General features: G+C 42.7%; 2 protein-coding genes across 2 annotated transcripts in view; one reads left to right on the top strand and one right to left on the bottom strand.

Moving 5' to 3' along the window:
- The window catches only part of LOC122541221 (collagen alpha-1(V) chain-like), a 46,541-nt gene extending 41,800 nt beyond the window's left edge, over positions 1–4,741 (top strand). The window contains exon 9 of the mRNA XM_043677845.1: positions 4,613–4,741. Coding sequence (XP_043533780.1) covers positions 4,613–4,741 — 129 coding nt within the window. The remainder of the gene's footprint in view (positions 1–4,612) is intronic.
- A 9,087-nt stretch (positions 4,742–13,828) lies between these two features.
- LOC122541220 (collagen alpha-1(V) chain-like) overlaps positions 13,829–27,643 on the bottom strand; it is a 249,088-nt gene continuing 235,273 nt past the window's right edge. The window contains exons 57-62 of the mRNA XM_043677844.1: positions 25,207–25,477; positions 23,618–23,715; positions 23,029–23,299; positions 17,123–17,235; positions 14,659–14,901; positions 13,829–13,993 (exon numbers count right to left, since the gene is read on the bottom strand). Of these exons, the coding sequence (XP_043533779.1) occupies positions 13,847–13,993; positions 14,659–14,901; positions 17,123–17,235; positions 23,029–23,299; positions 23,618–23,715; positions 25,207–25,477 (1,143 nt within the window). The 3' untranslated portion in view covers positions 13,829–13,846. The remainder of the gene's footprint in view (positions 13,994–14,658; positions 14,902–17,122; positions 17,236–23,028; positions 23,300–23,617; positions 23,716–25,206; positions 25,478–27,643) is intronic.

Below are 27,643 nucleotides of genomic sequence, written 5' to 3'. Positions count from 1 at the left end.
GTAGCACTCGCAGGATAATCAGGGGTGGCAACTAAACGTTTCAGGTTACAGGATTTGCAGCCAAGGTATTAGAGGTGCTGACATTAGCATGCTGATCAACTAAGCACTCATAACTGTGAGATGGGATGCACTAATTTAATGGTAATCAAAAGAGACCATATGGCTGCATCTCAGGACATAAATTCAAAAACTACCTGATCAATAGTGTATTGCAACCAATTGGAAACAGCTAGGAGAGTCAAGTCGGTACGTAAGTTTCCAATAAGTGCAAAAACAATGAGACAGTCTGGGATTTCAATTATTCGAGTATTAACTGGGATAGAAATAGTGTGAAAGGTGAAGAAAGAACTGGAAAAAAATGAAAGAACTGGAAATCAGAAATAAAAATAGAAATTGCTGGAAAAACTCAGCACACTTGACAGCATCAGTATAGAGAAAGCAGAGCTAAGGTTTTGAGTTTAGTTCTCTTCCAGGCTGCAGAGGGGCCTGGTGTGGGAGGAGAAAGGTCCAGTTGTTGTGGAGCACGTAGCTGTCAAAGATATAAGTAGAAAGAGGAAAGTGATTCTGCAAAGTGAAATTGAGCAGCTTGGGGCTAAGTTAAAAATCAGAACCGAAATGGATTGCTCCCTGAGCCAGGATCAAATTGACAAACAGTCAACATGATGAAAGAAGTAAATGCATGGCTTAAAGATTTGTGCAGGAGAAATGGGCTTGAATTCAATGACACCAGGATTGGGAAAGGACTGGGCTGTTCAGATGAAATGGGCTATATCGAAATCCTACTGGGTCCAGCCTCCTGGTGAATGACATAACTAGGTCGGATGATCGGGCTTTAAACTAAATAGTGGATATGACAGGCATTAGTCACATGGAATATTGTGGAAAATGTTAAAGGGCTGGCCCAGCGAAGGGTAAATTTTCCAAATCAAATAGTAGGACAGGGAGTATGGAAAGAGTCAGGAATCGAACTACAAGCACAGTGGATGAGTGGACAACTATGAGAGAGAAGGGATTCAATGCAGGACTGAGGGTGTTGTATGTACATACACACAATATACAAAACAAGGTACTTGTAGCGTAGATTGAAATTGGCGGGTACAATATTGTGGGTATCATAGAGACGTGGCTGCAAGGGAATCAGTGCTGGAAACTATCTAAAGATAAATATCCTACTGAAAGAACAGACAGAGGCACAGAGTGGGGTGTGCGTACCTTGTTAGTAAGAAATTAAAAGTCAATAACAAGATTAAGTCGGAAGGCCTAGAATCTATGTGTGCAGAGTTGAGGAACTGCAAAGGAAATCAGACCCTAATGGGAATTGTGCAGAGGCTGCCTCGTAGTAGACAGAATGTGGGGAAGAAAATAAATCAGGATATAGAAAAGTGTCAATGTAAGAAAGACACTGTTCCCAATAACCATGTGGGACTTCAATGTGCACGTGGACTGGGAAAGTTAGGCAATGGATCTCAAGAAAATAAATTTGTGGAATGTCTACAAGTTTTTAGTGGGGGCAACTTGTGATAGAATCCATTGGGGAACAGGCAGTTATGGATTTACTGATGATTAATGAGGCAGACTTGATTATGGGGCTTAAGCTGAATGAACCCCTCTGGGGTACTGACCATTATATGTGAGCATTCACCCTGCAGTTTGAGGAGAAAGTGGAATCAGTTGTAACAGTATTACAACTGAGTAAACCACAAAGACATGATGGATGTGATGACCAGAGTTGACTGGAATGGGAGCCTAGCAGGGAATATAGTGGAATAACAAAGACATTATTTTCTTGGGGTACATTGGGAAATACAACTGAAATTCATCCCAAGGAAGAAGAAATATATTATGGAGAGAATGAGGCAATTGCAGCTGACAGGGGATTTCAACGACATTGCTAAAGCAAAAGCAAAAGCATTTGGTCTGGTGAAGATTACTGGAATGTCAAAAGTTTGGAAGCCTTTAAAAACCAGAAGATGATAACGAAGAAAGCAATAAGTGGGGAGAAGATGAAATATGAGAGTGAGAGAACAAGTAATATAAAAGAAAATAGCAAGAGTAGATTTTTTTTCCGATATCTCAAAGGTAAGAGACAGGCAATAGTGGACATTGCACCACTGTAGAATGAGGCTGGCGAAGTGGTAATGGTGAACAGAGAAATGTCGGCACGTACTGAGCATCGGTTTTCATTTTGGAAGATACCAGCATCGTACCAAAACTTCAAGATTGTCAGCGACAGAGATGAATGTAGTGGGAGTCACCAAGGAGAAGTTGCCAGGGAAGCTGAAAGGTCTGCAGATAAATGAATCACCCGGACTGGATTGGCTCCACCTCACAGTTCTGAAAGAGATAGCTGAAGAGATTGTGGGCCATTGGTAGTGATTTTTAAGAAATAATTGGAGACAGGGAAGGTGGCAGAGAATTGCAAAGTCGCTGATATAACCCCCATGTTTAAAAATGTGGAGGGCGGGAGGCAGAGGGTAGAAAACTAAAGGCCAGTTAAGTTGATCTTGGTTGTTAATAAAATATTAGAATTCATTATTAAGCATGATACTGCAAATATTTAAAAGTGCATGGTAAAATAAGATGGAGTTGGCACAGCTTTGTCAAGGGGAGGTTAATGCCCGACAAATCTGTTAGAATTCTTTGAGCAGGTAATGAATAGGGCAGACAAAAGGGAACCAGTGGATCCATTTGGATTTCAGAAGGCATTTGATAAGTTGCCGCACAGGAGGCTGCTAAACAAGAAAAGAGTCCATGGTGTTAGGGGCAAGGTACCGGCATGGATAGAGGATTGGCTGACTGTCAGAAAGCAAAGAGGGGGGATCAGTGTGTGGACCACAACTATTCATGTTGTACATCCATGATCTGGATGAAGGAACTGAGGGCATTATTCCCAAGTTTGAAGATGATAAAAAGATAGATGGAGGGACAGGTAATGCTGAGAGAGCAGGGATACAGCAGAAGGACTTGGACATGCTAAGCAAGTGAACAAAGAAGTGGCAGATAGAATCTTTGACCCTATAAGTCCACACTGACCCTCCGAAGTATAACCCACTTCAGACCCATTCCCCTACCCTAAATTTACCCCTGACCAATGCACCTTCCCTACACATCCCTCAACACTGGGCAATTTCGCACGGTCAATTCACCTAGCCTGCACATCTTTGGAAAAAAATGAGAAGAAACCGGAGTACCCGAAGGAACCCCACTCAGATATGGGGAGAATGTGCAAACTCCACACAGGCAGTCACCCTAGGCTGGAATCAAATCTGGGTCCCTGGCACTGTGAGGCAACGTGCTAACCACTGAGCTATAATGCCACCCCAAGATGGAGTATAATGTGAGAAAGTGTAAAGTTATGCACTTCTGTGGGAAGAATAAAGGTATGGACAATTTTCTAAATGGGGAAAAGCTTCGGAAATCTGAAGTGCAAAGGGGCGTGGATATTCTGGATTCTCTTAAGATTAACATGCATGTTCAGTTGGCAGTTAGGAAAAAAGTGCAATATTACCATTCATTTCAAGAGGGCTGAAAAATTAGTGCAGAGATGTCCTGCTGAGGTCATATAAGGCTCTGGTCAGATCGCATTTTGGAATATTGTGAGCAGTTTTGGGCCTCCTTGCTAAGAAAAGATGTGCTGGAGTTGTGGGGGAGGTGTTTGGAGTAGAGAACATTTACTAGAGTGAAACTGGGAATGAACGGTTTCTCATATGAGGAGTGTTTGAGGACTCTGAATCTGTACTCAGAGTTTATAAGGATGAGGGGGAATCTGATTAAAGCTTACAAATACTGAGAGGCTGGGACACAGGAGACATGGAGAAGACATTTCTACCATTAGGAGAGATTAGGATCACGGAGCACAGCATCAGAGTGAAGGGACAACCATTTACAAATAAGATGAAGAGGAATTTCTTCAGCCAGAGGCTGATGAATCTGTGGAACTCATTTTTGCAGAGGACTGTGGAGGCCAAATCATTGACATATGTTTAAGATAGAGATGGATAAGTTCTTGATTAGTAAGGAGATTAAAGGTTATGTGATGTCAGCAGGAGAATGAGGTTGAGAAATGTATCAGCTATGATCGAATACCAGAGAGGATTTGATGGGCTGAATGGACCACTTGTGTTCCTATATCTTATGGTCTTATAGACATTCATATGGTGAACTTCATGTTGAAATTGAGAAATGTGGATTCATTATTATTCTCTTCAATTTCATTTATGGCAATTACAAGGGTATAATGACAATGTTGGTTAAAGTAAACTGATTAAATATGTTAATAAGGAGGTGATTGAGAAGCAATCACAGGCATTTTTAAAATTGGTTTGCAGATTCTCTAGCTGGGCCTGAATTTACCACTTTCCACAGATGCCCTTGAAAAGATGATATGTTTTCTATAACTGCTTGAGTCAATTTGCTGCATTTAGCTGCACAATGATCTTAAGGATGAATTCCATGATTTTAAGCTGGCAGCAATCCAGGCATGGTGCAGTTTGCAAATCAGGTTGGTGTTCCTCATATGCCCACTGCCCTTGTCCTTCCAGATGGTACAAAATGTGGAATTGAAAACTGATGCTTAAGGAGCCTTTGTGATTGCGTGCACGAAATCTTGCAGCTGCATGTTTTGGATGATGTCAAATGTCTTGAGAATTGTTTGAGCCGTATTCATCTTGCTCAGAACGATTACTGCACTACCGTCATCAATCCTCCTTCATACTTCCGCATTTATGTGAGTAATATATGACCATTCCTTAATGAAGCAATGCTAACTATTTTTAATTAATGTGTGACTATTTATTTCTGTTTCTCAATATTCATTCCAGTATCTCGGCCACCACTGAAGTTTGATTAACCAAACTATAAATATTTGGCCTATCCCTTGCTTCACCCCATTTGGATAATGGTAGCAAGCCTCAACCCTCTGGTACCTTGCCTGTATCTAATGAGAATTGGAAAATATTCCATACACCCTTCCTCCTTAGCTTCCTTTAATTCACCATGATACAAAATATCTGATTCTGGTGATTTATCCAGCTTCAAGGATTTCAATCCCTCCAGTACTTCCCTTCTCAAAATTAATACTGCAAACTCGTCCTCTTTAATTTCAATGTCTGCATTACCCCTCTCTCTCAATGAGGCAAAATACTCATTTAGAACTCTATCCACATCTTCCGCAATCAAGCGCAACTTAGCATGTGCATTAATAATCAACCACTGAAAATACATCTTTGAGTTTTGCTTAGTTTTACCTGCTTTTTTTTCATACCACTGTTTACTTTCATAATTTTCCTTTTCACTGCATCTGCCTGTACCTTCCATTCTTCTCTAAGCTCCCAAATGGATCATATTTTAAGATTGCAATTGACTCAATTTTTCAGCTTTATGCTTCTGGATACCCAGAGAACTCCACATTTAGTTGTAACACCCATTTTCTTATTATTTTGTGGAGAGGGTGTTATTTGTACACTGTACCTGGAAAATTGCATTGTTGAATGCCTCGTTCAGATTTGCCATTGTCTTTCCCTTCAGTCGCTGTCCCTCGTCTATTCTTGCCAGATTATATCTCAGCTTCATAAAATTTCTCTTCCCCCAATGTTACTTCTGCTATATCCTTGTTCCTTTCATGTTGATGTTAAATCTAGCTGAGTCATGATCATTTTTTCCAAAATGGTCACCACTGCTAATTTATCACCTTTCCCAGAATCATTTCCTGTGACTAAATCTAAAATTGCAGCCTCTCTTACTGGGTTTTAATGCACTGGCTTAAAATGTTGTCCTGAACACTGTTCAAAAACCTTACACCCTCTGTGTCTCTCAAGCTGTTTGTATCTCAGTATTTGGGCAGTTCATCCTTATCTATTACTACTCTACTGGTTTAGGACTCAGAAGGTTGCCTATATGATTGCCCTTCTGACCACCTCCCATTATTTGAGATATATATAGTGAAAAAACAATCTGGTTTTTGAGTGTAACCTGAAGAGCATCTTTTGATGTTTCATTTAATATATCATTCCTCCTCACTGTTCTAATTGACATTTCCTTTTTTTTTTAATTCACTCATAAGATATAAGCATTGCTGGCTGGGAAAGAATTTATGGATTGCCTCTAGTTGCCCCTCAAGAATATTGTGGGGACCTGCTTACTTGAACCACTGCAGTCCACAGGTAGGTGTATTCACAATGCTGTTTGGCCAGGGAAGTGACTCAACATGGTGAAGGAATGGTGATATATATGAAAGTCAGGATGATGAGTGGCTTGGAGTGACTTATCAGTGCTGCTGTCCTCATGTATCTGCTATCCTTGTCCATCTTGATTGAAGTGGTCAAGGGTTTTGGAAAATGCAGTCTAAGTATCTTTGGTGAATTTTTGCACTCCACTGCTGTGACTGGAGTGGCTGAAATTTTTATGGATGCTGTGCAATTGGTGGGCTGTTTTGACATGAATGGTGTCAAATTTATTGAGTATTGTTGGAGCTGTACCCATTCAGGCAAGTGGGGAGTATTCCATCACACTCACGACCTGTGCCTTTTAGATGGTGGACAGGCTTTGGTAAGTCATGAAGTAAGTTCTAGTTGCAGAGTTCCTAGAATTTGGCATGTTCTTTTGGACTCAATATTTAAATGGCGAGTCTAAATGCTCGTCAATGGTAACTCCCTGGATGTTGATAGTGAGGAATCACTAATGGTAATGTCATTGAATGTCGAAGGGCAGTGTTTAAATTGTCTCTATTGGAGATAGTCATTGCCTGGCATTTGTATGGTGTACATGTTACTTGTCACTTTTCACCCCAAATCTAGCTATTGTCTAAGTCTGTGCATTTGAACACGAACTACTTCAGTATCTGAGGAGTGAGGAATGTGCTGAACTTTGTGTAATCAGTGGTTAGCACTGCTGCCTCACAGCGCCAGAGACCCGGGATCAATTCCCGCCTCAGGCGACTGACTGTATGGAGTTTGCACGTTCTCCCCATGTCTGTGTGGGTTTCCTCCGGGTGCTCCGGTTTCCTCCCACAGTCCAAAGATGTGCAGGGTCAGGTGAATTGGCCATACTAAATTGCCTGTAGTGTTTGGTAAGCGGTAAATGTAGAGGTATGGGTGGGTTGCGCTTCAGCGGGTCGGTGTGGACTTGTTGGGCCGAAGGTCCTGTTTCCACACTGTAATGTAATCTAATCTATGTAATGTAATCTAATCTAATTGGTGAGCATCCCCACTTCTGACTTTCTGATGGACAGACAATCGTTCTTTTCTTGTCTGGTCTAAGAGGTGATTGGTCAGGCAGTAATTGTCAGGGAGAGATTTTGAAGTTGAGTTCATAAAAGTTAAAACAAAAACAGAAACTGCTTGAGAAACTCAGCAGGTCTGGCAGCATTTGTGGAGAGAAAAAGCAGAATTAACGATGCAGGTCAAATGACTTTTCTTCAGAAAGTGTAAACGTAGTTGAAATGGTCTGAATTTTTAACAAATCTACATAATGTGAACTATATCAGGGATTGTTATTCATTTTAAGACAAATTGGTTAATTATTGCTTTAAAGGGTGTTTTGTATTTACAGAAGTCCTGTGGCAGCCTGGTTCACAGTAATTTTTAAAGCATGATGGCAAGTTGACACTTGAAAGTAGAGCTCAGCAATTAGATTAGATTATCTACAGTGTGGAAACAGGCCATTCAACCAAACAAGTCCACATCAACACTCCAAAGAGTAACCCACCCAAACACATTTCCCTCCGACTAATGCACTGAATACTATGGGCAATTTATCATGACTAATTCACCTAACCTGCACATCATTGGATTGTTGGGGAAAACCAGAGCACCCTTTGGACACCTGCACAGACATGGGGAGAATGTACTAACTTCATACGGACAGTCACTCAAGGTGGGCATTGAACACAGGTCCCTAGTGCTGTGAGGCTGCAGTGCTAACCACTGAGCCACATTGCCACTAATTACTTCAAACAAAATTTGAAAAACATTTTGGAGAATGGTCACTGGGCTCAAAACTTTTATTCGATTTTCTCTCCACACATGCAGACAGATCTGTCGAGATTCAGCAATAGTTTTTGGTTTTGTTTCAGACTTCCAAAACGTGAAGTTCTTTGTTTTATTTTGTCAGAAAGTGCGGAAACATGTTGGAAGCATTTAGCAAACGGTTTGCTGGGCAGCTAAGATTGAGCTGGAAGCTGAAGTTATGTTTCACTTTGAACAGTTATTAATGGAATCCTTTAAGTATGGGAACAGTTCACCTGAGACTAGTTTGCAGCAATTTTCCTCAGCTTTCAAACTTCAATGATTGTTGTCACATTGTGTAAATTTAGGACATGAGGCAGATTCAATGATCATCAAAGGACGTTCTGATAGATTCCATATACGGAAGGTCAATTATGCACCTCAAATTATGCATGGACAGAAGGTTTACAAAATGATATCTGAGGGGCTGGATATGAGGGTATTGTGCTGCAACAAAGATTGGAACAGGTGCCTCTGTGAGATGTTGAATAAATATCTGGCACTGAACCCAAAATGCCACTCTGCCTTATCAGCGTACATGAAAGTCACTACACTGCTGAATAATTTTGCAAGTGGGTCATTTCAACCGAGAACTGGTGGCATGTGCAAGATTTTGAAGTTCCCTACGAGATCTCACGTTCACCAGTTAATTGAGGCAATTTCTGGTGAGGGCTTGGAATTCATTGACATGTCTTTTGTGAGAATGAAGGGGATGGCTTGTACTGTCACAGGTTTGCTGGTTTCCTGAAGATTTGTGGCGCTATTGATGGAAGGCATTTCTCTGTGAAGGCACTGCGACTCTTCAGTTTATCAACACCAAGTGTTTGGATGCCGTCATTGTGGATGGCACATTTCTGTGATTACAGATAACCAGGAAAATATAGAAAATAGGAGCCATGCGGGCCTTCAGGTGTGCTCTGCCCTTCATTATGATCATAGCTGACCATCCAACTAAATGTCCTGTTCTGATTGCTTTGCTATCCTTTGGTCCACTTAGCTGCATCCAATGCCTTCTTGAAATCATATAATATTTTAGCTTTGACTGGTTTCTGTAGCAGAGAATACCACAAGGTTACCACTTTCTAGGTGAAAAAAGAGTATCCTCATCTCAGTCCTCAGGAAATGCACATAATTAATTTGTACTGGCAAATGCAATCTTACAGCAGGCCATAATTGTTACACTGGGAGTTGAAGGATGTTTGGAAGAATTAAAGCTTGTCAGAGGAGTGCAATAAAAAAACTCACTAAATCACCTAAAAGCCACCCATTTGGAATTAGTATAATAGATGTGCTTGAAGTTACAAAACCAGGGAACATTGTCAATAATCTCTCCATATCAAATAGAGGGGAACAGAATGGAACATTACTTTTTTAGCAGAATGTTGCCTGTAACAAGAATCATTATCATTGATTTCTCATTGTAATCTTTGCTTTCAGTTTTTCCCACACATGACTACAATTTGACCAAAGCTGAAAAAGAATATGATACATAGTCTTTAATAATGATTAAATACTATGGGGGAAAAAGTTGTAATATGGTCACACACAAACCATGAAATGAATGACTAAGAACAAGCTCAAAAGGTTGGATGACCTCCTCGTGTTCCTCTGTTCACTGTCCATGGAGTCCTATGTTAGGAGAACTCTGAGAAATAGGCACCACATCTTGGGAAGTACATATTGGCCTTGGAGGGAGTACAACTTGATTTGACACCTGGACTTCAGCAGTTAGGTTATGAAGAGAGGTTATATAAATGAGGCCTTTTTAATTCTACTGATCAAAGTCTTCATGATATTAACAGGAAAAATCAGTGAAGTTAAATATGAACTATTTCCACTAGTTGGGGATTCTAGAAGTCCAAAGATGTGTGGGTCAGGCGAATTGGCCAGTGTTAGGTGTATTAGGCAGAGGGAAATGGGTCTGGGTGGGTTACTCTTCGGAGGGTCAGTGTGGACTTGTTGGGCTGAAGGGCCTGTTTCCACACTGTAGGGAATCTAATCTAATCTAATCTAATCTAATCTAATCTAATCTAATCTAATCTAATCTAATCTAATCTAATCTAATCTAAACTAATCTAATCTAGTCTAATCTAATCTAATCTAATCTAATCTGATCTAATCTAATCTAATCTTGAACTGGGCACCATGCGCTGAGAATTAGGGCCAAACCGTTCAGGAGAAATGTTAGAGAAAAGCTTCTACACATAAGCGGCAGTAGACATTTGTTACTTTCTTCCACAGTGGCAGTGGATGCTTGATCAGTTGTTAATTTTAAATTTGAAATAGATACGTTTTTGTTCAGCAAAGGTACTATGGAATATAGGCCAATGGCAGGTATGTAAAATTAGATCACAGATCAGCTATGATCTCATTGAATGGCAGAGCAGGCTGAATGATCTACACCTGTTCCTGTATCCTGTGGCCATGTGCCACAATGTCCTTGAACATTACTCTGCTCACTGCCCCATATTGCATTCTTCCACCAGGCAACTCTTCTGCTGTCAAATGTGAAATATATTAATGCAAGTTTATTCATCCAGTCATGTAAAATGTGCCCATTTCAATCAAGTGATTAACAGATTTATATATTTCATAACACATGCCTTAGCTGTTTGGAAATAATACTGGAAGATTATTTGAAAGTGGGTGCATCACTGCACTTTCACAACATCACAAATATGAACCCTGTTGTGGAAGAAAGTTTTAAAGTATTGGAGACGGGACTAATGAAATGACTTAACAGGACTGAGAAATAATTCAATGAGAGAATTAGACCCATACATGGGCTTTAGTTTATCATTGGCCGACTAGGGAACAAATAATCAGTCCCCTCGTCACTTCAATTGGGCACATTCTGCTAGGATGTGATTGCTTCATTTAGAATATTGTCCAATGTGCTTCAGCAAGACTGCAGAGTGGGCTGGTTTAATTTAGATTTGCTATGGGCTATTAAATTTGAATTTCATCAAACCAAGAGACCATGTACATTGAAATGAAATGTCACTTTCCCTGTTCTGAGTGCCTTTAAATTAACTGAAAACTTTGAGGGACAAAGTTCTGATATTTGCGGAGATCATTCCATCCTCACTAAAACAGTCTTTCAGTCTCATCGAGTGGAAAGGGACATTTCATGGCAGAGGATGTCTCTTATCCAAACTTATTCTGGGGCCAGAAAGAATCTTGCTGTGTATCATACAAGTTCAACATAACCTTCTTCCTCTTGTGCTCAAACCTGGCTTACCAGCTTCAATAATCTTTGCACCTGCACAGCCACACCACTCTCCTCCTACATATACTTTAAAGCAGTCTCCTTCATTTTATATTGTCATGTCACTTTCTTGCTTCAAACCAATCACTCCTATTATTCCTGCACCACAGATACAGGGTGGAGTAATGTGTAATATTGACAAGTTGCATTACATTAACTCACAGACTCCTCTGATAGGAGCTTGCAAATACAAGGTCTCTATCAACTACATAGACAACGGCAATAAATGCATGTGAACACCACCGTCTGTATGTACCTTTGTAAGCCACACCCCCTCCCTGTTGGAGCTCTCTGCCTTCACGGTTCCTAGTTCATTCACCGTTGCTTGGTTAAAATCCGAGAATATCCTTCCCAGAAGCATACCGAAGAATTCATGAAGGTAACTCACTGTTACCATCTCCAGAGCAATTAGAGGTGGGCAAGAAATGATAAGCACATACACTGAAAAAATGAAGTGGAAACGCGCGTAGGGCTGGAACCGTATCTGATGGAGATGACACATTAATCAAATGGGGAGGGAAGAGGAGAGGGGAGAGGTTAGAACTTGAAGGTCAGACCAAGCTGCTTAACTTAAACCATCCATCGGGAAGAATCCACTCGTTTTGAATTTGCAGGGAAGTAGCAACTGCTTATTTATTACTGTCTTATTTTAATACAGAACATTTGAAAGTCGATTCAATAAATTATTGTTGTTGATAAAGTCACTGCGAAAATAATATCAGAAAGCTAAAGAGGGTGTCAGGCAGCCAAAGTGAAAATAAAAACAATGAACTTGGGTTGATATAGCACAGATGTGAACTTAGACCATTGTTGTTTAACTGCCTGTCGACAAAGTAGTGCCACTATTGTATAAATAGATGTACTGCAGAGAATTCCCATAAACAGCAAAGACGGAGAGAAACGTGTTTTAAATGATCGTGGAAGGAAAATATTGTCCTCAAGACAGAGGTTGCTACCCAATTGCCTACAGCCCACTCTCACTAATGCACTGGCTCTTCCTCAAAATTGTGGGCGTGGGATGCAGAGGACCCCACTCATCCAGTTTAACAACACATCCCAAAGTCAGCATCTGCAGCTGTACGGCACTCCCTCAGCACTTTTTCAGGAGATGCTCCGGCCAAACCTCTGCAATACAATGTTCGAGCAGCGGGATTTAATCACACAACCTCTGACTCTCAGGCAGGAGTGTTACCCACTGGTCCAGAATAGACAGCCAAGTATCAAATCCAATGTTTGAGAAGGGTCAAAGCCAACAAGGCAAACAAATCAAAGGTTATGTAAAGTAGATGTGAATGTGAATTTTGAAGCACAAAGATCAACCACAATCATAGGGAATGGCGGAGACAGGTTGAGGGGTAGAATGGTCTAACTCTGCTCCTAATTTGTATGAACAAGCAAAGCAGATCCTTTTAATGTTTACTTTGGTGTTCACCTCCCTGTGGGAAATAAAGTCAAAACTGATAATAAAAGAAGAGACAGTCAGGGTAGTGTTGGTGATTTATGATCTATTGAAAAATTCACTCCACTCAGACACAGTACAGTACAGCTGATGACCTACCACATAACGCCTACAGTTAATCTCTCAGACCAAAAGAAATGTGATGAAAGCAACAAAAAAAAGCGTCAGAGTGAAAGCGCAGTAAGCTTTGTGCCCTGCTCAAACTGGGATCTGTAACTGTGGAGGGAGGTAGGGGTGTTGGCTGCTGTGGCAAACGGTATAAAATGCAAGGTGGGGGAAAAAGAGAGAGAGAGAGAGAGAGCGGAAGGGAAAAGGTGGCATTGGGACAGAGGGAGACCATGGGTTAGTGAGCATGTTTGGAAGAGTATAAGCATGGGGTGACAGAGAGGGTGAAAAGTGGAATTTTTTTTTTAAAAACCACACGTCAGACACCTTCAGGGGTTTCTATACAGAAAATTAACACAACAAGCAGCAATTTATAGATATATTTTACATTAGAAATAAAAAATACTTACAAACATATAACACTCTGAGCACCTTTTCTTTTTTAAAAAAGGAGAGTAAATACAATTTTGGAGCACCATATTTACTAGTAAAGCTTCACAGACTTAAATTCATCATTTCTTTACTGTTTGGTTCAATTTACGGAAGATTTGCGAATTTAAATAATATTGTCTCTCTCTCTCTCTGTTGTGCTTCTCTTTTATATTACAATCTATGGAGAACACTTTTTTTAATTAAAAAAACAGAAGAAACACATTTCTCATCTCGCCGGTCTTCTTTGATAAAATAATCCCGCCTCATACCAGTGCACTCCCACCAAAGGGATAATGGTCTTTAAGGGCCAGTACAGTGGAGGGAAATGGGAGACAATTTAACATATATGTTTCTATATTCTTGTTGACACACACATAACTGTTCTCTGAGGATCTTCAGCCTGGAGAACCGGATCATCGGGGGCAAATCGCAGGCTGCAATTTTCTCTTTTCTCCCCAAGGTGGTATTGTTCGCAGGACTGTTGACATAGGGCTGGACGAGGAAGGGTCGGTGGTGGTGATAGTGACACTAATCGTGGTGGGGTGGGATGTGAGTGTTTTCTTTATTCTAATCATCGTTTTATCCCTGGAAGCAGACGGGTCCCACGTCAAATCCAAACTTCTGGTTGGGTTCGGTGAAATCCGTGAACAGCACATCGACGAAAGGCATCTGCTCAACCTGTGGAGTATTGATCTCTAGAACTCTCTTTCCGTTCCTTTTCCTCAGCTGCGATAGGACATGAAAGAGAAAGTGTTAGCAGGAGTTCATCCCAACTGGAGCAAATCTCATCCCAGATCAACCCCATTCAAAAAACTTGTATAGACTGTCTCCATCTCGTAGATTTTACCTGTGGTTTTGTCCTCCCATCTACTATCCCAGGATGGATCTTTAACTTTTGAGCAGCTTTTCCCTCTTTCCCAGGTGAAGTCTTTCATTTCACCCAATCCCTTTCCTCTTATCTGGGTATAATCTCTTGTTTTCCCCCAATTTTACCTAGATTGTATCCAGAGTAAACTCTCTCTTCACCTGTCCCACTTCCAGGACCGTTACAACATATGCGGATAAATAGAAAATAAAGCTTCCTGTATTCTCTTCAATTGAAAGTAAAGCTCTCTTCAAACTGTCCCCATCAAACACTGCCAGTATAGAGACAGCACAGGGTTAGATGAGAGTAAAGCTTCTTCAACTCTTAAATTGAGAACAGACTGAAGGTAAACTTCTCTTGACACTATCCAATCAAACACTCCCAGGAGAAGGGCAGCACGGGATTAGATACACAGTAAAGCTCTCTCTACACTGTTCCTATCATTATCCAATTCCTTTCACATTTAGTAACTAGACCTCCCAGGGAAATGGAGAACACATGGCAGGTTGTGACAACTGAGACTGACCGCACAGCCATCCACGATGGCTTTGATGTAGGGGTTGTTATCGAATGACATCTCCTCATCATTGGATCCCAGAAAACGCATGGCTTTATCGTAATTATCGGTTGCCAGGTGATGCCAGGCTACCGAGCGATGGCAGTGATAGGTGAAGTTCTGGCGAGCTGACACACTCAGCAATCTTAGGAATGTCATCTGGACGACACCAACTGGGTTACTGTCGGAGTCCACATAGGAAAGCTGTCGGGGAGGTTCATGAAGAAATTGATTATTTTAATATCACACTTCTTTAATATTCAGAATGCCCAGAGCTCTTCACAGAGAAAGAATTATTAGCTCACTGCTGGAGGTAACACAACATTCAAGTGTGCACAGAAAGATTCCACAAAAAGCACGGTGATATATGTTCAAGTCAACTGTTTGATGATACTGATTTTAGGAATACAACATTGTCCCAGAAAACCAGAAAGCAGTGACAATCTCTTCTTCGCAACAGTGACTGAAGGATACTTTACAATGACCTCTAAAGGCTGACAGTTCCTCCGTTTAACAGCTCACACTAAACATGCATCCTCTATCACTCCAACAGTGGTGGGCGGCACGGTTAACTGGAGAGTGGGGAATTATAGACTGGAGTAATGGTGACTATTGACCAGAGTTTTGGGTAATTTGGTCAAAAGCTGAAGATTTTCTTTGGGTTTGTGAAATATTGGCCATAGGGTGGGGAATGTTAGCTGGTACAGATTGTGTCCTGTTGTTGTCCGTCAGGTGAAGATGTCTTCCTGGAACAATGAGGATCCAGGAGCGTGGTTCAGTGACTTCAAACGGGAAGCCCAGGTGAGAACTATGAGCTCTGTGCAAGAAGGTGGAGCGTGTGGGGAGAGGAGGAGCCAGAACACAGACCCACATAGGAAAAGTTTGTGCTCAACTGTGCACTGTCTGTCTGTGACAGACTTTGTTCTTCTCACCTCTACAGTACCACACTTCAGCTGTGATAAACACAGGGAGTGTTTTCTAACTGCTGGTTTTTATCAGAGGAAATAGGAGACCTTGAGCAAATATTTGAAAACGACATTCTCTCAGTCTCGCTCACACACACACATGCATGTACCCATCTATGCAGTTCTGAGCACCATATCACCATTTGTGGTCAGTATTTGTTGATGTATGGGTGTCATGGCACAAAATGGTTGTGTTGTATTTGTCTGTGTCTGCATGTGTGCCTACCTGTTTCTCTTCCTGCGTCTATCTCTCTGTCTCAATGTCTGTGCTTGTACCTCTGTCTTTGTCAGCGGGTCGGTACCGAGGAGTGCTGCACTCTTTAAGGGCCAGTACTGAGGGAGTGCTGTACTTTTATTTCGATTAGATTACTTTACAATGTGGAAAAACGCCCTTCAGCCCAACAAGTCCACACCGACCCGCCGAAGCGCAAACCACCAATACCCCTACATTTACCCCTTACCTAACACTACGGACAATTTAGCATGGCCAATTCACCTGACCTGCACATCTTTGGACTGTGGGACGAAATCCGAGCACCCGGAAGAAACCCACGCAGACACGGAGAGAAAGTCGCCTGAGGCGGGAATTGAACCACTCTCTGGTTAATAGCAAACCCCAAACCTCCCGTCTTTCATCTCCACTCCCCAGTTAATAGCCTCCAAACCTCCAGTCTGTAATTCCCACTCTCTAGTTAATCACCCCCAAACTTCCAGTCTATAATCCCCATTCTCCACTTAATCGTTCCCAAACCTCTAGTCTACAATCTCCACTCTCCAGTTAATTCTTCCCAAACCTCCTGTCTATAATCCCTACTCTCTAGTTAATCACCCCCAAACCTCCAGTCTAGAATCCTCATCCTCCAGTTGAAAATTCAGTTATTGGAAAGAAAGGTGAGGGGCAAAGGGAGGGATAGGGTTAGAGGGGGAAAGAGGAGAAAGATGGGAAGCAGGGAAAGAGTGAGAAGTGGTAAGAGTGAGGGGAGAGAGGAGTGATGGAAAAAGTGAAATAGTTGAAGAGGGTTTTAAGAGAGGAATAGGAGTGTGTGGAGGGGTAAGAAAGATTGTGGAGAGAGAAGAAAGGGGACAAGAGGAATAGGAGAGACAGGGGTTTATAGGACAAAAGGAGAAGAAAGTGGTATGAGAGATGAGTGAGTGGGAGAAGAGAGAGTGGAGGAGAGGTATAATGGGGAAAGGAAATAGACGGAAAGCAGGTTGGGGGAAAGAAAGTCTCAGCGGGAGAGGTAAGGAGGAAAAGGAATTAGAGGAAAGGAGGGTTAGTGGGAACAGTGGGAGAGCATGGGAGGAGAAAGAAAGAGTTGGGGAAACGGGTAAAGAGTGAGAGAGAGGAAGAGACAGAAGGGTTGGGATAGAGACAATCGGTGTGTACACGAGGGTAATGTAAGAAATCAAGTTAGGGCTTAGAGGGAAGTCTTGAAGTTTGCTCCAACAATTGTAGAGTCTCCACTGACCCCTTCAGACTTCTTATCTGGAAAAATACAGGTCTCTCCGCCCGCAGTGAAGTTACAGTACACCTTGAAGGAATCTGCTGCACAGCCCTGATTTGGATCATACGAGTATTCACCTGAGGGTGTACAGGGTAAAGTACGAAGACAGATTAGAAATCAAAAAAACACTCACAAAAGGTTAGACAAACAATCAACAAGTCCTTGGGAATAGAAGTCCAGTTGCAGCGGACAGGCCTGGATACAGTTTCATACATAGCAAGATTCCAAGCGATCAACAGGAGGAATCAATAATCAGTCAATGAATTAAAGGTCCTCTGCGGGTTGAGGGGGGAATGCTGGCCAGGATGCATTCTTGTTCTCCAGGCCTCTGCAATCAGGATCCTCTATGCAAGAATTTAAATCTCACTGCATCAGCTGTCCTTGATTAATGGCTTTTCCTGAAAATATCCAGCTTGCTGAGGTCTGAGGAAGATCAGACGTTGGGGGAGTAGCAAGAGTCACAGAGGGTCAGGGAGTAGGTGAGTTTGGAGGAGTATTCTGGGACAGGCAGTCAGGAGTAGAATGCCAGCTTGAAGTCTCCCTATCAAACCCTGACAGAAGTGTGGTCCAGGGAGGATGAGGCAACTAGGGAAGTCAGGGATAGCGTAAAACAAAAGAGAAAGCATACAATGTGGAAAAGGGCGGTGAGAAACGAGAAGATTAGGAAACTTACAAAGACCAACAGAGAGCAACAAGAAAAGAAATAAGGAGGGAGAAGTGGGGAACAAAGAAATGGCTGAGGAACTGAATAATTACTTCACATTAGTCTTCACAGTGGAAGACACAAGTAATATACCAAAAATTCAAGACAGTGAGGGGGCAGAGCCTAGTTTGATGGCCATCACCAAGGAGAAGGTGCTAGAAAAACTGGATGGCCTGAACATGGATAGATCACCTAAGCCAGATGGACTACACCCCATAGTTCGAAGGGAGACAGCTGAAGAGAAAGTGGAGGCATTAATGGTGATTTTTCAGGAATCGCTAGAGTCAGGCAGGTCCCAGAGGGAGTAAGGCAAAAGACAGAAATTACAGCCCAATTAGCCTGACCTTGGTTGTGAGTAAGATCCTGGAATCCATTGTGAAGGATGAGATTTATGAATATTTGGAAGTGTATGGTAAAATAGGGCAAAGTCAGCATGGTTTCATCAAGGGAAGGTCATGCCTGACAAATCTGCTCAAATTGTTTGAGGAATTAACAAGCAGGTTAGACCAAGAAGAGCCAATGGGTGTAATCTACCTGAACTTCAAGAAGACCATTGACAAGGCGACACACAGGAGGCTACTGAGTTAGATAAGGGCCCGTGGTATGACAGGCAAGGTGTTAGCATGGCTATTTGGAAGAAAGTAGAGAGTGAGGATAAAAAGATTCATCACAGGATAGCAATTGCTGACAAGCGGTGTTCCGCAAGGCTCAGTGTTGGGACCACAACCTTTATACATTAACGATCTAGATGAAAGAACTGAGGGCATTCTGGCCAATTTTGCAGATGATACAAAAATAGATAGAGGGACAGGCAGCATTGAGGAGGTGGGGAGGGTGAAGCAGGATTTGACAGGTTAGAAGAGCAGGCAAAGAAATGGCATATGGAATATAAAGTGGGAAAGTTTGAGGTCATGCATTTTGGTAGGAAGAATAGAGGCAAGGTCTATTTTCTAAATGGGGAGAAAATTCAGAAGTCCGAAGTACAAACGGACTTGAGAGCTCTAGTCCAGGATTCTCTCAAGGTAAATTTGCAGTTTGAGTCAATAGTCAATTTATTTTGACAGGACTTGAATACAAAAGTGGGGATGTAATTCTGCGGCTCTATAAGGCTTTGGTCAGGCCACATTTGGAATATTGTGTAGAGTTTTGGGGTCCATATCTCAGGAAGGATGTACTGGCCCTGGAGCGGGTTCAGAGAAGGTTCACAAGAATGGTCCCAGGAATGAAAAGCTTAACAAAAGAACAAAGAAAATTTACAGCCCAGGAACAGGCCCTTTGGCCCTCCAAGCCTGAGCCGATCCAAATCTACTATCGAAACCTGTCACCCAATTACTAAGCATCTGTATCCCTCTGCTCCCCACCTATTCATGCATCTGTCCAGATGCATCTTAAATGAATCTACTGTGCCTGTCTCTACCACCTCTGCTGGCAATGTTCCAGACACTCACCACCCTCTGTGTAAAGTAATTGCCGCGTGTATCCCCCCTTTTACCTCTCACTTTGAAAGCATGACTCTCGTTATTGAATACTTCACCCTTGGAAAAAGCTTATCTCTATCTACCCTGTCTATGCCCTTCATGATGTTGTAAACCTCAATCAAGTCCCTCCTCAATCTCCTTTTCTCTAATAAAAACAAACCTAACTTACTTAACCTCTCATCATAGCTAACACCTTCCATACCAGGCAACATCCTCGTAAACCTTCTCTGCACCCTCTCCAAAGCATCCACACCTTTTTGGTAATTTGGCAACCAGAACTGTACACAGTATTCTAAATACGGCCGATGTCCTGCACAATTTTAACATGGCCCGCCAGCTCTTATACTCAATACCCCGTCCAATGAAGGCAAGCATGCCATATGCCTTGTTGACCACTCTATCCACCTTCAGGGTGCAATGGACCTGCACTCCCAGATCTCTCTGCTCATCAACTTTTCCCAAGGCTCTTCGGTTCATTGTATGATTTTCTCTTGAATTAGTCTTGCCTAAATGCATCACCTCACATTTGTCTGGATTGAACTCCGTCTGCCACTTCTCCGTCCAACTCTACAGTCTATCTATATCTCTGACAGTCCCTTATGCTTTCTGCTAAACCACCAATCTTCGTGTCATCTGCAAACGTGCTGATCATACCAACAGTGCCCTCTTCCAGATCATTTATGTATATTACAAATAACAGTGGCCTCAACACTGACCCCTGTGGAACACCACTGGTCATCTTTCTCCATTTCGAGAAACTCCCTTCAACTACTACTCTCTCTCTCTCCTGTTGCTCAACCAGTTCTTTATCCACCTAGATAGAACAGCCTGCACAACATGTGACTTCACTTTCTCTATTAGTTTACCATGGGGAACTTCATCAAACGCCTTCCTAAAGTCCATGTATATGACATCAACAGCCCTCCCTTCATCTATCAACTTGGTCACTTCCTCGAAGAACTCTATTAAGTTGGAAAGGCACGATCTCCCCTGCACAAAACCATGTTGCCTATCACTGATAAGCCCATTTTTTTTCTGAGTATAAATAGATCCTATCCCTCAGTACCTTCTCCAGCAATTTTCCCCCCACTGACGTCAGGCTCACTGGTCTGTAGTTTCCTGGAATATCCCTACTACCCTTCTTGTACAGGGGGACAACATGAGCAACCTTCCAGTCCTCCGGCACATCACCTATGTTTAAAGATGCCACAAAGATATCTGTCAGGGCCCCAGCCATTTCCTCTCTCACCTCCCTCAGCAACCTGGGATAGATCCCATCCGGTCCTGGGATTTGTCCACCTTAATAACCTCTAGCCTACCCAACACAGCTTCCCGACTTATGTCAACATGATCCAAACTAATCAAACTTCTGTCTCTAATCTCAACATTCATCATGTTCCTCTACTCAGTGAACACTGATGCAAAGTAATCATTCAGAATCTCACTCAGTTTCTCAGGTTCAACGCACAGCCTTCCTTCATTATCCTTTAGTGGATCAATCCCTTCTCTAGTTACCTGCTTGCTTCTTATAGAAGAATAATGTGCTTTGGGATACTTCTTAATTCTGCTCGCTAAAGCTATTTCATGACTCCTTTTAGCTCGCTTGATTCCTCATTTAAATCTGGTCCTACTCTTCCGATATTAATCCAGGGCCCATTCTGTTCTTAGCTGCGTGGACATTCTGGACGCTTCCCTTTTTCTCTTCGCGAGTCGTACGATTTCTCCTGTCATCCACAGTTCACAAATCTTGCCTTTCCTATCCTTTGCCTTCAACGGGACATGCCTATCCTGCACTACCCTTGAAAGCCTCCCACATATTAAATGTGGACTTCCCTTCAAATAGCCATGTCCAATCCACATTTCCCAGCTCCTGTCTAATTTTGACATAATTGGCCTTGGTCCAGTTTAGTACTCTTCCCTTAGGACCACTCCCATCTTTATCTACGAGTATTCTAAAACTTAGAGAATTGAGCTCACTGTTCCCAAAGAAATCCCCCGCAGCAACTTCTACCACCTATCCTAGCTCATTCCCCAACACCAGGTCCAATATGGCTCCTTCTCTCGTCAGGCGATTTTCTAGATGAGAGTGATACTGGAAAAGCACAGCAGTTCAGGCAGCATCCGAGGAACAGGAAAATCGACGTTTCAGGCAAAAGCCCTCCATCAGGAATGAAGGGCTTTTGCCCAAAACGTCGATCTTCCTGCTCCTCGGATGCTGCCTGAACTGCTGTGCTTTTCCAGCACCACTCTAATCTAGAATCTGAGACAAGGTGGGGAGAGGTGAAATGAGGAAAATGGTGAAATCCGAGTTCATCAAACCAGTTTCCTCATTTCCCCTGCCCACACCTTGTCTCAGTCAAATCCATCGAACTCAGCACCGCCTTCCTAACTTGCAATCGGCATCCTGACCTCTCCGCCCCCACCCTCTGATCTCCAGCATCTGCAGACCTCACTTTCTCCTCATGTCCTTCCTTCAACCAAGTCTCTGTGATTACAAGAACATCATACTCCCAGGCACCAATTCAAGCCCTAAGTTCATCTGCCTTACATACTGTACTCCTTGCATTAAAGTAGATGCATTTCAGGCCACCTGTTCTTTTGCATTCATCTCCTCTCTGCTACTCTTCCCCTTATTAATGCTATCTTCATGATTCTTACAGTGTCCAGTTTCCACCTCGCTGTCTATTTACCTTTTCTTCTGGTTCCCAGCTCCCTGACACATTAGTTTAAAACCTCCCCAACAGCAGTAAGAAAAACTCCCCAAGGACCTTGGAGGAACGTTTGAGGACTCTGGGTCTATACTCAATGGTGTTTAGAACGATGAGGGCGGTTCTAATTTAAACTTGCAGAATGGTCTGGACAGAGTACATGTTGGGAAGATGTTTCTATTGATGGTAGAGACTAAGACCCGAGGGCACAGCCTTACAGTATAAGGAAGATCTTCTAGAATCAAGGTAAGGAGAACCTTCTTCAGCCAGAGGGTGGTGAATCTATGCAATTCTCTGCCATAGAAGGCTGTGGAGGCCAGGTCATTGAGTGTATTTCAGACTGAGACAGATTGGTTTTTGACTGTCAAGGGAATAAAGGGTTACAGAGAGAGAGACGAGAATGTGGATGAGAAACAGCCATGATTGAATTGTAGAGCAGACTCAATGGTCTGAAATGCTTAACTTCTGTTCCTATGTCTTATGGTCTTATGAGGGAGCCGAGTATCGATCCTGGGCTACATCCTCTCAGAGCTGCAGAGGTTCAACGGCATGGCAAGAATCCCCACCGACTTGCAATTCAAAGTATTCTAAAACGTTAGCTAATGGATCAGGTTTCCTATGTATCAACATGCATGGGTCCCCTTGGCTCACTATGCAGACAACACACCTCTGAGCCCCAATAAACTCCCAGACAATTGGAGTCAAACGGCCATTGAAAGAAGCAGCAATTTTTGAGCAGCAGTAAGGAGGGAGCCCCTTATGTCAGAGGGTCTGTACTGAGGGAGTCCCGCATAACAGAGGATCAGTACTGAAACAGTGCTGTGTTGTCAGGTGATCACTACTGAAGGAGTGCTGAACTGTCAGAGGGTCAGTACGAAAGCAGTTGCCGTGCAGTCTGGTGGTCAGTCCTGAGGTAGCGTTGCACTGTCCAAGAACCAATCCCATAATGGTCATAAGGTTTAAGGTACCACAGGGACATACCATCCTGGTAGTCTTCATGACAGAGCTGCAGATCCCTGCAGGTGCGTGCTGGATTTTCCTTTGTGCCAATGGGGTGTCTCATCTGTTCAATCTCCACCTTTAGCGAGTTCAATGATCCAAAGATTTCCTCCATGCCATCAGCATAGTCCAGGATTTCATCTCCCATCACCTGATCATCATGCTCCATCTTGCTGCCATCGACGGACACTGAGCGTTTGCTCTTCTTGCGCCTCTGGATAGGTAGCGGTTGAATTACTTCACCTGGTGGGCCCTAGGTTTCAAAGGAGAAACAAGGATTGAGCTGTGCTGGCTGGACCTTTCCCGCTAAAACTCAGAGTATCCAAACTCAAAACAACTGAGCCTGACTCCATGATGTTAAAAGGTTTAATCAGCTTCCATGCTCCTCCCAGCAATGCTCCCCACTCTGAGGCAGTCGCTGCCTTCCAGAACGAATATTATTAGCAGTGCCCATAACATGGTGATGAAAACTGATTCGGCCTTCTCTGTATTGTCCCATTAAACTCTTTTCATGGCAGGTACAGCACAGGGTTCGATAGAGTTAAGCTCCTTTTATACTGTCCCATCAAACACTCCCGGAGAGATACAACACGTATTGGCTGTGACCATTATCTCCCTCTACTCTTTTAACAGAAAATAAAGCTTCTTCAACATTGACCTCAAACACTCCTGGGACAGGAACAACACAGTGTTAGATACATGGTAAAGCTCCATCTAATCTTTTAAAATGAAAGTAAATTGAAAGTAAAGCTTTTTAATTGAATGTAAATTTCCCTCCACTCCTTTACAATGGAAACAAAGCTTCCTCTCCTCTTTTAGATCAAAAGTAAAATTTTAAACTGTGAAGGACTGGAACAGCTGGGGTTAGATATAAGAAAAAGCTCAGACCTCACTTTCTCCTCATGTCCTTCCTTCAACCAAGTCTCTGTGATTACAATAACATCATATTCCCAGGCACCAATTCAAGCCCTAAGTTCATCTGCCTTACATACTGTACTCCTTGCATTAAAGTAGATGCATTTCAGGCCACCTGTTCTTTTGCATTCATCTACTCTCTTATTAATGCTATCTTCATGATTCTTACAGTGTCCATTTTCCACCTCGCTGACTATTTGCCTTTTCTTCTGGTTCCCAGCTCCCTGACACATTAGTTTAAAACCTCCCCAACAGCAGCAACAAAAACTCCCCAAGGACCTTGGAGGAACGTTTGAGGACTCTGGGTCTATACTCAATGGTGTTTAGAACGATGAGGGTGGTTCTAATTTAAACTTGCAGAATGGTATGGACAGAGTACATGTTGCGAAGATGTTTCTATTGGTGGAAGAGACTAAGACCCGAGGGCACAGCCTTACACTATAAGGAAGATCTTCTAGAATGAAGGTAAGGAGAATCTTCTTCAGCCAGAGGGTGATGAATCTATGCAATTCACTGCCACAGAAGGCTGTGGAGGCCTGGTCATTGAGTGTATTTAAGACTGAGACAGATTGGTTTTTGACTGTCAAGGGAATCAAGGGTTACAGAGAGAGAGTACGAGAATGTGGATGAGAAACTTATCAGCCATGAGTGAATTGTGGAGCAGACTCAATGGGCTGAAATGCTTAACTTCTGCTCCTATGTCTTATGGTCTTATGAGGGAGCCGAGTATCGATCCTGGGCTACATCTTCTCAGAGCTGCAGAGGTTCAACGGCATGGCAAGAATCCCCACCGACTTGCAATTCAAAGTATTCTAAAACGTTAGCTAATGGATCAGATTTCCTATGTATCAACATGCATGGGTCACCTTGGCTCACTATGCAGACAACACACCTCTGAGCCCCACCTTGGCTCACTATGCAGACAACACACCTCTGAGCCCCAATAAACTCCCAGACACTTGGAGTCAAACGGCCATTGAAAGAAGCAGCAATTTTGGAGCAGGAGTATGGAGGGAGCCCCTTATGTCAGAGGGTCTGTACTGAGGGAGTCCCGCATATCAGAGGATCAGTACTGAAACAGTGCTGTGCTGTCAGGTGATCACTACTGAGGGAGTGCTGAACTGTCAGAGGGTCAGTACTGAAGCAGTTGCCGTGCAGTCTGGTGGTCAGTACTGAGGGAGCGTTGCACTGTCCAAGAACCAATCCCATAATGGTCATAAGGTTTAAGGTACCACAGGGACATACCATCCTGGTAGTCTTCATGACAGAGCTGCAGATCCCTGCAGGTGCGTGCTGGATTTTCCTTTGTGCCAATGGGGTGTCTCATCTGTTCAATCTCCACCTTTAGCGAGTTCAATGATCCAAAGATTTCCTCCATGCCATCAGCATAGTCCAGGATTTCATCTCCCATCACCTGATCATCATGCTCCATCTTGCTGCCATCGACGGACACTGAGCGTTTGCTCTTCTTGCGCCTCTGGATAGGTAGCGGTTGAATTACTTCACCTGGTGGGCCCTAGGTTTCAAAGGAGAAACAAGGATTGAGCTGTGCTGGCTGGACCTTTCCCGCTAAAACTCAGAGTATCCAAACTCAAAACAACTGAGCCTGACTCCATGATGTTAAAAGGTTTAATCAGCTTCCATGCTCCTCCCAGCAATGCTCCCCACTCTGAGGCAGTCGCTGCCTTCCAGAACGAATATTATTAGCAGTGCCCATAACATGGTGATGAAAACTGATTCGGCCTTCTCTGTATTGTCCCATTAAACTCTTTTCATGGCAGGTACAGCACAGGGTTAGATAGAGTTAAGCTCCTTTTATACTGTCCCATCAAACACTCCCGGAGAGATACAACACGTATTGGCTGTGACCATTATCTCCCTCTACTCTTTTAACAGAAAATAAAGCTTCTTCAACATTGACCTCAAACACTCCTGGGACAGGAACAACACAGTGTTAGATACATGGTAAAGCTCCATCTAATCTTTTAAAATGAAAGTAAATTGAAAGTAAAGCTTTTTAATTGAATGTAAATTTCCCTCCACTCCTTTACACTGGAAACAAAGCTTCCTCTCCTCTTTTAGACCAAAAGTAAAATTTTAAACTGTGAAGGACTGGAACAGCTTGGGTTAGATATAAGAAAAAGCTCCTCCTACACTAGCAGTTTTCAAATAGCCAGGCCATGGTCAGCATCAGATTAAATATATTGGGTTGGATACTGTTTAAATCACCCTCTTCCATTTTAAACTGCAAGTAAATCTTCCACTACTCTTCTGAACTGAAATTAAAGCTCCATCGATACTGTCCCCATGAAGCACAGGTACAGGTACAGGTACAACACGTGGTTATATACAAATTAAAGCTCATTCTATGCTGTCTCCATCACACATTCCCAGGACAGGGAAGGACAGCATTTGGTACAATAAATACTGAAGGACAAGTACAGTATGGGATGAGATATGGAATAGAGCTCTATTCTACTGTCCCCCATTAAACATTGCAAGGCCAGGTACTGCATGGAGTTAAATATAGAATAAAATTGCACTGTCCCCACCAAATGCTGCAGGACAAGTACAGCACCTGGTTAAATACAGAGAAAATCTTCCTCCGACACTAGCCCTTTTTCAAATTCTCAGGCAATATTTAGTAGGGGTTAAATATTCATTAAATAATCACCCACATTGTTGCCATAAAGCACTCCCAACATGGATGTAGCACAGAGTTAGATATACACCGTTCCCATCAAACAATCTCAAGTCAGTACAGCATGGTTAGGTGAAGAGTAAAGCTGCCACTACTTTTTGAACTGAAAGTAAACTGTAAGTAAAGTTCCCCAATACTGTCCACATCAAACACTCCCAGGACAGGAACAGCACCAGGTTAGTTTTTTGAGTCAAACTCTTTACACTTTTAAAAGTAAAGTCACAGACGACACTGCTGTCATCAAACAGGTACAGTTCAGTGTTAGATACACCATAAAGCTCTCTCTGCTCTTTCCAACTGAAAGTAGAACTGTCCCCATTGAAGACTTCCAGGAAAGGTATAGAACTATGTTAGATACTGAGTCGAACTCCTTCTATGCTGTCCTCATCAAACGCTCCCAGAACAGGTATAGCATGGGGTTAGATACTGAGCAAAATGCCATCCACTCATTTAAACTGTAAGTAATGATCCTTTAATCTTTTAAACTAAAAGTAAACAGAAAGTAAATCCCCTGAGACACTGTCCTATCAAACATATTCAAGACAGGGAACACTCAGGGTTAAATAAAGTAAAACTTACTCTGAACTTACCCCATCAAATACGCACAGAAAAGATACAGCATGGGGTTAGGTAGAGAGTAAAGTTCCCTCTACACTGTTCCACAGAATCTGTGGAATATTTTTAACAACATCAGAATATTCCATATCCATACGACATAGGTAGGAAGAGGGGTGGGGAGGTCATTCAAGAGCTCAAAGAGTTAGGCTGGAAGCTAAAAGCTAGGACAGACAGAGTCGTCATCTCTGGGTTGTTGCCGGTGCCACGTGACAGTGAGGCAAAGAATAGGGAGAGAGTGCAGTTGAACACGTGGCTGCAAGGCTGGTGTAGGAGGGAGGGCTTCAGGTATTTGGACAATTGGACTGCATTCTGGGGAAGGTGGGACCTGTACAAACAGGACGGGCTGCACCTGAACCAGAAGGG

Source organism: Chiloscyllium plagiosum, chromosome 37 (assembly GCF_004010195.1).
Source record: "Chiloscyllium plagiosum isolate BGI_BamShark_2017 chromosome 37, ASM401019v2, whole genome shotgun sequence".
NCBI classification, from domain to species: Eukaryota; Metazoa; Chordata; class Chondrichthyes; order Orectolobiformes; family Hemiscylliidae; genus Chiloscyllium; species Chiloscyllium plagiosum.
Note: the sequence above shows the minus strand (reverse complement) of the source record. Positions and strands in the feature narration are given on the sequence as shown.